The sequence below is a fragment of the Gastrolobium bilobum genome, unplaced genomic scaffold (genome assembly GCF_033153095.1).
Source record: "Gastrolobium bilobum isolate Gb01-03AN ecotype WA unplaced genomic scaffold, APGP_CSIRO_Gbil_v1 utg7848, whole genome shotgun sequence".
Classification (NCBI taxonomy): Eukaryota; Viridiplantae; Streptophyta; class Magnoliopsida; order Fabales; family Fabaceae; genus Gastrolobium; species Gastrolobium bilobum.
Genome location: NW_026897445.1, coordinates 141599 through 152935, shown reverse-complemented (window position 1 = coordinate 152935; position 11337 = coordinate 141599). Strand labels below are relative to the sequence as shown.

General features: G+C 35.6%; 1 protein-coding gene across 1 annotated transcript; it reads right to left on the bottom strand.

Moving 5' to 3' along the window:
* Positions 1-7036: 7036 nt before the first annotated feature.
* LOC133307020 (dof zinc finger protein DOF4.7-like) lies at positions 7037-8396 on the bottom strand. Its single transcript, XM_061507440.1, has one exon. It carries the CDS (start codon positions 8303-8305, stop codon positions 7277-7279), a length of 1029 nt encoding a protein of 342 aa, XP_061363424.1. The 5' UTR covers positions 8306-8396; the 3' UTR covers positions 7037-7276.
* Positions 8397-11337: the final 2941 nt, after the last annotated feature.

The window sequence follows — 11337 nt, the reverse complement described above, 5'->3', positions numbered from 1 at the left end:
TCAATGGAGGTTGCTAGACTCAAGAGAAGAATAGAGATTGAGTAGTGCCTTTGGTTATTCCAAAAGAGAGATAGCCGCCACACTGATGTGTGTGTTGGCTAAGGTTTCAGTGGAGAAAATTAGAGATGAAGAAGAGATTCAAAACTAAGGAAGAAGAGGGGCTATATATAGATGTGGCGACTCATTAACCTAAGACTAGGTCCAATCAGCGCCCTTATCAAATCCCAATCTTATTGGGTAATTTCCTTAATTTTATCCAATCAATCCAATTGATTGATTTCTCCAATTTCAGCCAATTAATTTAATTAATTGGTTTCCTTAATTTTATCCAATCAATCCAATTAATTGGTTTCCCAAATTTCAGCCAATTAATCTAATTAATTGGTTTCCTTTAATTTTGGTCAATCAATCCAATTGATTTGTTTCCTCAATTTCAGTCAATTAATTTAATTAATTGGTTTTCTTAATTTTGGTCAATCAATTCAATTGATTTGTTTCCAATCAATCTAATTGATTGGTTTCCTTTATTTTGGTCAATCAATCAAATTGATTTGTTTCCAATCAATCTAATTGATTGGTTTCCTTTATTTTCTCCATCTTCAATAATTCTAATTTAATTACTATATTTAAATTTCAATTTTAAATTCGAAATTCAAAATTAGAATTTAAATTAATTTTATTTAAATTCAAATTTCCAATTCGAAATTAGAATTCAAATTAATTTTATTAATTTAACATTTAAATTAATTAGGTTACATCATGGATCAAGTCCAACTTGACCCATGATGTCACTTACTCTCTTGGCCCAATATGTGAGCTTTTCCAACTTAGGCCCATTATGCCTTATTGGGTCCAAAACACATATGCTAGAATTCAAGACAACTTAAGGTGTTTGTGTGCGACCCATGAGGCCCAACATAGCCACTGACATAAATGGGCTTGGGCCCATTAGGCCCAATCCATCTAATGACAACACAGAGCACTAGCAATGCTTTGTTGTCCCAGAGCTAGTTGAGTTCATCGAATGATCAACCTGTTATACCTATTTGGTTACTGTGTGAATTGTCCTTTCGTCTCGGTTATCCATCCCATTGACGTAGGTCAAGGAAAATGTATCAACCCCTGCGGTCTAGGGTTAGCTTAAGTCGAAACAGGGAATCTTCATTTACGGACTCTAAAGAGCGGGCCATCTCATGACTGCTTTACTATGCATAGATTCTTGAGTCCCATAAATTTCATCCCGGTTTCACCGATTTACGGATAATCTAATCTCTCACAGAGATTGACGAATTCCTTTTGCTTGTCACACTAGCCCTGAGTCCTTAGGGCATGCCCAAGACTATACCTATGAGTCTCCATTTTTCAGGCAAACAAGATATACAAACAAAGCAAGCCTTCTAGAGCACAGGTCTATTTGACAACGTCATGTCTAAGGAAAAACACACCCAAATAATAAGAGACATTACCTATTGATACTATATTTGAGATTTTCTTATAGTGTCTCTTTGTGGGTCAGTTCAGTACGGGCTATTCTCCAATAGGTCCACCCACGAGTCAGGTAAGACATCTCTATGTCTGCAGCTCACGAGGATTCTACCTTGCATCTCCATGCAAGTAGCTGAGTTGTGCTAGTCTTATCCGAGATAACCAATGCTCATTATCGGTATCTCTAGACTAGGAATATATTTCTGGCAATGGACGTGTGGTGTCATTGAGCGGAAATATTTTTTATGCTCCAGGATCACCCAATAATCCGATGCTCCCTCTCACAACATCAATTTTTTCTTTCCCTTTTTACCCCTGCTAGTTTTTCTCTTTTCCAATTTTACCCTTGCATATACACTAAGGGACCACCTAAAAAAGGGTGGTCCCGGACCACAATAAATAATCTCGTCATTGAGCCCTCATGATCGTGATCCCTATCACATATCCTCAATGTGACACCCATTCTATTTTAAGGGCTTTATCCAGTTACGCATATTCAATATTTGAGACATGCATATGAAACAAGATAAAGAATGCTTTTATTCATAAAAAAAATTTCATAACTAATAAAGAAGTACATGGTTCTATCTGACTCTCTGATTGTCTCTAGGACACCTATGTACTAACACAATGGAAGTAAAATCTTCCAATTTGAGTAAATGATGTACCATACTCGGTACAGCAGTAGCACCCAATAAATTTTCCTCAGCGCGGAAGCGATTTGAAGTTAGCACATCGACATCTGAACTTGGCATTTTAAGATTGGTTTGAAATCACTAGGTTGATCAAATCGTAAAAAAAAATTACATAAATGAGAGAGACAAAGAGAAAACATAGCATATTTTAACGTGAAAAATTTTCTCTAATGTAGAAAAGTAAAAACTATAGAATACTAGTCCAAAAAAAATTTTACTGTGAAATATTAGGATTACAAATTATTCAAATTTTTCTAGTCACACTAGGGGTACATTGAACCTTCACCAACTATGGTTGTTACAAGTATTTCTCCAAAGAGGTCACACTCACAAACTTCTCTTAAGAGGATTTCACTCTATGATGTCTTAGCTAAAATATTACAAATGGTTACTATTGTATATAATGGGTGAGGGTTGAACCTTGAGATTCTCTTTAGTGTTCGACCATACTCCATTGGGAGTAATGGTTTGGATTGATGTGCATTGCGTATTAGAATGAAAAATAAAGCATGATATAAGAAATATGCTTGTGATGAATGCATGATTGAGGAGGTTCCCTAGCCAAGAGAATATGCATGTTTTTATAGACTTCCCTTTGGAACTAGATTCATGGAATGATTCGTTATGGTTAAAACCTGAAAAGAGGAGCCCGTAGGGATTTTTCTCAAAAATGTCTTACGAGCACTCCTTTTATGGCAAGTTGGTCAATGGAGTAGCTCTAGTGTTTTGTGTGTGTGTGTGTGTGTGTGTGTGTGTGTGTGTGTGTGTGTGTGTGTGTGTGTGCGCGCTTGTTTTAATTCCTATGTATCATAGAAGTGAACTTAAGGGTAGAGGAGTCTCCAAGGATCCTTAGTTTATTGAGATTGTCATCGAACTCACCCCGTGTGGGAAATTATATTTCAGGCCCTCAAGATGAAGGTACCAGTGAGATTAGAGGAAAATGACCTAGTGGATCCTGATATGGTAGAAATCGTGACATTTGAGCCTATTTGCACTGATTATTGTTTTGTATACATGATCATGAGTATGAACTATTTATTGTAAACATGTATTTGTGTAGCTTAAAACTTGATCCATGTCGTGTAGACAATTTGAAAGGCTTGTATGCCTCATTTTGTAATTTTGGTACCATGAGATATAGGAAGAGACATGTATATAAATGTACGTTTTAATTCATTACTTTTGTAGAGGATTTATATAATGAGAGTATTATAATGATTTGATGGTTTGATACCAAAGATTGATGTTTGATTGATAGAATGTATATTGTAACATCTCGGGAGCTGACGAGGACAAAGAGTGATCACCGGTGTACAAGAGAGGCACGAACAAGGAGTGACTCCTGGTAGGCTTCCAGTGGAGGGGTATATGAATGAATCCAATCAACAACCGAACGAGAGGGATTCGAAGGCTGTGCAAGTACGGGACTATATAGTTGAGGATAATTTAAATGAATTAATATGTACTACCTGTACCGATAAGATGCATCTATTTTTTGGTAGCCCATGACTTAAGAACTCTATAATTAAGCGTGCTTAACATAGAGCAATTCTGGGATGGATGACTTCCTGAGAAATTTATCAAGAAGTTTGTGAGTGAGGAGAAAGCATGTTGAAAAGTCTCGCGCTGGTTTGTGGGAACCGTCTTGATCCTTCAAGTGGTCGGACGTTACAAGTGTTATCAGAGCAAGCCTGTTGACCCTGCCAACAAGAGTCCTCATCTTAATGTAAAGTATGAGCCATATCCAGTAATATAATCATATAATAATAGTTTTGGTGTGAGGTGGTACCATACTTACTATGGAATATTAAAAGAGCAACCATATCCTCAAAAAAAAAAAAATCATTATTTTTCTTATAATTTGTTACCTTCATTTTTTTTGTAATATTTGTGCTTAGTCTCATACTTATGTAATCTCAATTAGATTTTAGGGGAAAAAATACATGACGTTTTGGAAATTTTATTCCTTTCTTATGATATGAATTTTTTCAAAACATTCAATATTTTTTTCCTCAAACCTAATAATCATATTATTTTAGAATTGTTGGGACAATTTTTATTTATTAGACCCTATATATATAGGGTTTCAAACTTCTGCTGTCACTGCACCACTTTTTTTGGGCAACAGACATAGAAAAAGTAGGCCCTATCGGTTTTTTTTAAAGGCAGGACCCGCATGCATATCCTTACATTTTATGTGTTCCTGCAAAAAATTTCTTCTGTAGTGATAAAAGAAGTATAAAAGCAATATATATATATGGGAAAAGTATTTCTCCAGTCACCGGAGATAAAGTTATCTCCGATAAAGTTATCTCCAGTGAGCTCAAAACGACGTCGTTTTGGGTTATAAAATTAAAAAATTATAATGACAAAGACTAATATAACCCGATAATATATTATAAATACAAAAACACCTTGATTTTCGCCCTAGAAGGACGTCGTTTTGAGCTCTCTGGAGATAACTTTATCTCCGGTGACTGGAGAAATTCTTTACCCTATATATATATATATATATATATATATATATATATATATATATATATATATATATATGAGATATGATCCGTTGACATCAGTGTTAAACTTTGAAATTTGACACCAAATTCTAACCATTGATTTCCGCCAATTAACGGTTATCATTTCTTGGAAATCAAACTTATTAACTAATTATTAATTTCCAATAAATAATAACTGTTGATTGACGAAAATCAACAGTTAGGATTTGGTGCCAAATTTTAAAGTTTGACACTAATGTCAAATGATCCTTTGACACCAGTGTTAAATTTAACGTTTGACAACTCATCTGAGAGCCATTAGATCAAAAAAGATCAACGACTCTGATTTGTAAGTGTAACATCCCGAGCGCTGATGAGGGCGGAGAGTGATCGCCGGTACAAAGAGGCACGGACAAGGAGCGGCTCCTGACAGGCTTCCAGCAGGGGGTTACATGCATGAATGAATCGAATCGACACCCGAAAGAGAGGGATTCCAAAGGCTGTACAGGTAGAAGGCTGCACAGTTTGGGATAGCTTATAAGAATTAATTGGTACTACCTATGCTAACAAGATACATCTGCTTTTCGGTAGCCCGGATCGGAAGAACTCCACAGTTAAACGTGCTTGACTTGGAGCAATTCTGGGATGGGTGACCTCCTGGGAAGTTTTTCGGAGAAGTGTGCGAGTGAGAAAACAGCACACTGAAAAGTATCGTGTTAGTATGTGGGGATAGTCTTTGATTCTTGAAGCGGTCGGGCGTTACAGTAAGCATATGATACCATTGATCTTTTCTTATCTAACGGCTCTCAGAAGAGGTGTCAAACTTTAAATTTGACACCGGTGTCAAAGGATCCTACCATATATATATATGAGTAAATACCATTTTTAGTCCCTAACAAAAAATATGGTCCCCACTTTAGTCTCTTACAAAACTAAATTAGTCAGTTAGTCCCTAACAAATTCAAAGAGGACCCATTTAGTTGAAATTGTGGTCCCTTACAAATTCAAAAAAGACCCGTATTAGTCCCTCAAAAGGACTAAAACTGGTCCAGCTTGAATTTGTTAGGGACTAACTGACTAATTTATTTTTGTAAGGGACTAAAGTAGGGACCGTATTTTTTGTTAGAGATCAAAAATGATATTTACTATATATATATATATATATATATATATATATATATATATATATATATATATTACACCAGTGTAAGACTAATAAGTCTTACACCACATCTCAACCGTTGATGGACAGAAATAATCAGTTGATATTTGTAGTGTAATGAATGATTAATTAATATTAATTAATTTATATGACTTCCTAAATTATAACTGTTAGATGCACGGAAATCAGTAATTGAGGTGTAAGATTTGTTCTTGTGACTTAACCTGCCGTGAGACTCCCGTAATATATAGGTTAGGATCATTAGAGACAAGTTCAAATTACTGATTATAATACCAAGAACCAAGAAGAATAGACAGCTAGTTCCAGAGACAACAATGTGCGTGATAGATAGATAGATAGATATTGTCAGTACTTGAAAGAAATAAATTTAGGACAATACCGAAGAATAAGAAGTCAGACATACAAGTGTTCAGTGTAAGGATGCAGGTGGATTCCTCTCACTACCAACAGCAAGAATCTCTAGTGCCGTTTGAGGAAACTCTTTCAAAAGGCTGGTTTTGCATTAGATTCACCGATTTCTCGAAACAAAACAAAATCTTGCATTTTCGTATGCTACCCACAAGAACCACCACGCCTCCACTACCTCCTCTTAATATACACGAAAACAAAACCCTAAAGTTTTGAGTATACCAAGACGATGTATTCTTTTGCGCAACAGCTTTACTCTTTTTTATTTTTTTATTTTTTTTAATAAAATTATATTGGTTAAGACTTAAGATTGCTGTTCCTGATATTCTCGTTGATGAGCACCGAAACCTCGAATACACTGAAGCCAAAACAATTAATTTTTATGAGGCGTTTTAAGTGAAGTATAGAGAAGGGGAAAAGAGGAAAATGAAGAGACTTGGCAACTAATAAGAAACTTTTGTTTACTTAAAAATAATAATAATTAGAAGCATTCAAAATACACTGTTATCCAAGTTCAGTTGACGACACGGGATGACAAGAGAATTCAATTCAATTCTCATCAAATACATCTTTGGAAAGAAATGAGAAGCTTTAACTGTGACTAAACTCCGATTCGAGATAAGTCTTATAACCGACTCAAAGAGTCGAAGTTTTTGAAAATATCGGAAGCCGATTCTACTCAAATAAATAATTAGAGTTGATAAAAACAAAATACAGTGCGTTTTCCATTTAACTTTAGACTCCCCGGTCCTTGAAATAACCATAATAACTTAGCCAAGCACACCATCAACCAAACTTACAAAAAAAGCAGCAAATGACAGAAAGCAAGAGTGGAAAAAAGAAGAAAAAACCTAGTGCTAGATCCATATTCATATACCACCCCCAAAAACAAAGCAACCACAAATTAGAGAAACAAACTCTAAGATACAAATTAAGCAACACTATGCTACTATCTAATGGGAAAAGAAAATTTGAACGGTGAACAAAAGAGAGAAAAATAGTTATCACTGTTACGGATATGCACCATTTGTGGTTGGAAGATCAGACCACGAAAAGGTTGGATTCCAGTACCCCAATTCAGCCCCTGCAACCGAAGTTGACTCCAAAATATTTGATATAGAAGAGGAATTAGAAGCCATGTTCCCCATAAACACTGGTGAGTTGTCACTGCAATAATTAGTTGATGATAACCTGAGCTTCTGGTAAAGTTCTTGAATTCCACTGTTTTGATGTTCACCAATTACATACCCTCCATTTTGTTGTTGAGGTTGATCTTGATTATTTCTCCAAAATGAACTGCATAGACCAAGTGAAGGAACTTGCCCAACAGCATCATAGCCTAGGGTTCGAGGATTCAACAAACCATTTGAAACTAATGGTTCAGTCACCATGTGGGATTGGGATCCCATTAAGTGCCCATCTTCCTTAATAACAGCATTGATGGACATGAGAGTAGGGTTAGGGTTAGGGTTTTGGTTTTGGCTATGGCTAGCTCTTAGCAAAGCCAGAAGATGAGTATTTTGTGGTGAACCCCATAGGATTTGGCTTGGTGGAAGGTCATGTTCGACTTCGAAGCCAGGACCAAGTCCTGACCTTCCAAGCTCCGATGCCACAGTTTTCATCTTAGTCGCGGTGGCGGTGGTAGTCTTTGCCGCCGACGTTCCGACGATGTTCTTGTTTTTCCGGCAGCCACCTCCGATGGGAACGTTCCTCAGAGCACCTCCTTTGGTCCAGTACCTGCGACATGTCTTGCAGAAGTGTCGAGGCTGAGTGAGGTTGTAATTGTTGTAGTAACAGAACTTTGTGTTCGATGAATCACATCGAGGGCACCTCAGGTTTTGGTTATCTGAGGTTGTTGAGGTGGCGGTGTTGGCTGCGGTGGCGGTGTTAGCTGTAGATGTGGTGGTGACACTGGTTGTGGAAGAAGGGAGAGAACAAGGAGATGGTGTATTTGGAAGTAGAACTCCTCCTCCGTTGTTAATGGAGGATTTTCTTTCACCTGCTATGAGGCTAGCACCACCCAACAGTTCTTGGATCATCTTCTTTATTTTTGTAGATCTACAACAATCCAAAAAAACACGAAAAGCAAAAGGGTGGTGAGTCTTTTTGTGTTAGTGGAGAAAAGCGAAAGAAAGTAGGTTTCTCTGTGTGCTAATGTATGAGTGAGAGAGAGAGAATAGAATTGTATGATGACACTCACCTTTGGGAATTCAATTGGCTCGCTTCGTTGTTTTATGCTAGTAGGACAGCTTCGTTGGCAGTCAGGTACTAGTTGTTGCAAAAGAATATATAGAAATGGGGGCTATTAAGAATATATATATGTATATACACTCTGTAAGAGAAAGATAGCATTGAGTTTCATTGAGGTCATCCATGTTATAAACAACTATTTAATGTTGGAATTTGACTACAAGTGGGTATTAATTATAAGTGGAATATAAATATTTTTTTTTTTTCTTAAACTCATTATTACTTTTGATCTTATGATTCAAACATTGAGTTTGAAGAGATATATTAATGCACTGATCATTACATATTATATTATACGTGCGGTCTTTGAAGAGTTAATTAACTATGAATTATGAAAGGGAAGAAATCATTTTGCATGTCCCACTTTGAGTAATTAGTGTCAATAAAGACACTTCGTTATTTTCTATGCATCCAAACCGTTTGATTTGCACTTCTTTTTGCTTGCGTAGCAGCAAAGACCAGACAACTGACTTGAATACATCTTGATCTATCTATATATAATGCGAAAATATGGTTATAAATGTATCATCTGTGTGGCCGAGTGTTTCTATCTCTAAAATTATATATATATATATATATATATATATATATATATATATTCTTTTGGATACAAGGGTGACACTGAGGTTCAAACTATGACCTCATGCAAATATTCAAATTTTTCACCACTAGGTCAATTCTAAGAGAGCATTTATAGTGCATCAGATGCACTGAAATTCAATGTATCGCAATATGTCTTACCGGTAAGACATAATGTAAAGTACAAAAGTTGTTTCTATTTGTCTCTCCAATACAATATATGCTGATGTGGCACACTCTCATTGGCGTGATGTACCTACGCCTGTAGTACAATAAATTTTTGGCAATTCTAGTGGCTTCTAAACTTAAATATTTAACATTTATGAGAAAAAAAATTCAATCTCATTTCCCTCATCTTTTTCTTTCTCTTCCTTATTAAAAAAATATAATTAAGTGTAAGAGTGTAATATTTTTTTTGGTTAGATGAGAGTGTAATGTTTTAGCGAAAGAAATGTTTTTGTAAAATTATTCATTAGACACGTATATCAATAACATCCCATATATAATAGTAAAAGTGGGGAATTAGAGAAAGGATGTGTCTATGAATTTACAGGTGGAGGGAGGGTCTAGGGCGGTTGCCCCCGCTTTAAATTCATACAAGTCTTTAACTATGAGTTGATTTATGTTGTTTTTTTGTCTTCTACATAGTAATTGTCCCCTTTAAATTCTTATAAGTATTTAATTGTTAGCAGTATTTTTTTCTTTTGATTACATAAATAGTTGTAACTTACAAGAAATACTCCACTCACAATTTCATGCCCTTCACAAAATTTTCTAACTCTGCCCTTCATAATGATAGAAAAATTTACTAGTAATAAAGTCCTCTAAAAGATTAGTCCTTGTTGTGCCTTGTGGAGGAAGGGGTTCAGGGTTTTCTCTAGCTGAAGATTCTCCGTATTCAAAAACCATCATTATTAGTTTATTACAAGTTCAAGGATAGGGCTAATCACGTGGAAGTACGTGTAAAGCTGATTGTCCCTACTTCTACTAACTAAAAGAAAGAGCCACTGCGCGCCCGAAACTCATGGCTTGAATTCAGTCCTTCCCCACACTCGCTCTCCTAGCAAGAACAAATGCATGTCCCGTTTCGTTTCCCTGGTGTGTGGTTCACATATGTATACGGTGACTTTTTAATATTATCCATCGGATCATCGATTACTCAACTAATCCTATTTAAGTCAGGTAGGACCATGTGAGTAGTAAAGTTTTTCCTATCAAATTTTAACACAATTGTATTTCTAGATACTCGAACACGAAAACATTTGGTTAAGCTAGAAGAACCTCTTACGATTTGATCTACTTCCTTAACGGTAACATATGTATATGGTGAACATCTGTTTATCCTTTCACGTAAGCATTTTCTTATTATGGCATGGAAGAACTTTGCTTGCCGGGCGCTTAAGATACCTGCACTCATGATCGTATACATACATATTGGTGCAGTCTTGCAAATGATTCTGTTCAAATTTGTCAATTGCCATGCAACTTCTCCGGTTCAATCTACCTAACATGCCCCCCAATAGTATTTGATTCAGCGGATGTAAAGCGTTGTAAATATACATGGATTTTATAAACTTATAATATATTATTATTGGTAATTTTAAAATATAAATTAAATTAACAGCAATGCTATATTACACGAAAACTTTCGTAGAAAATTTTCTATGAATGACGTGGCTGATGATTGATAAGGAGAAACATAGTTAAAGATATTGCTTAGGAAATTTGAATGACAAATTATACGCACAGCAATGTTTGGGATATCTTGATTTGGTGTGTTGTAGAGATGAACATTTTCCTTAATTTAGTATTTAAATATTAACAAACTTTATCTTTTTTGACACAATAGTGGAAATTAAACATATAATCTAATACATGTTAAAATATTCAAGTGTGACGAGTCTCACATTAGTTGGTAATAAACTAAGTAAAATGCATATAAGTGAATGGATCTATAAACCCAATGTATTGAGATTTTGCGTTGAGACATGATGTTGAACTCACTTGGTATGACTAGTCTAACTTAGCTCATTGAAGATGATCCCCCGTCATAGGCTCCCCTTGGACTGACCCAACAATGGTATTAGAGATGGGTCACCTAAGGTAGTTGGTTGAGGGGAAACATTGTTGGAATATTAAGTGTGATGAAAACTCTATCTTTAAGGATACACTTATTTGCTTAGGAATTTAAAGAGATACTTTAACAATTAATCATCAGTACTATATTTTGAAATTTTAAGAT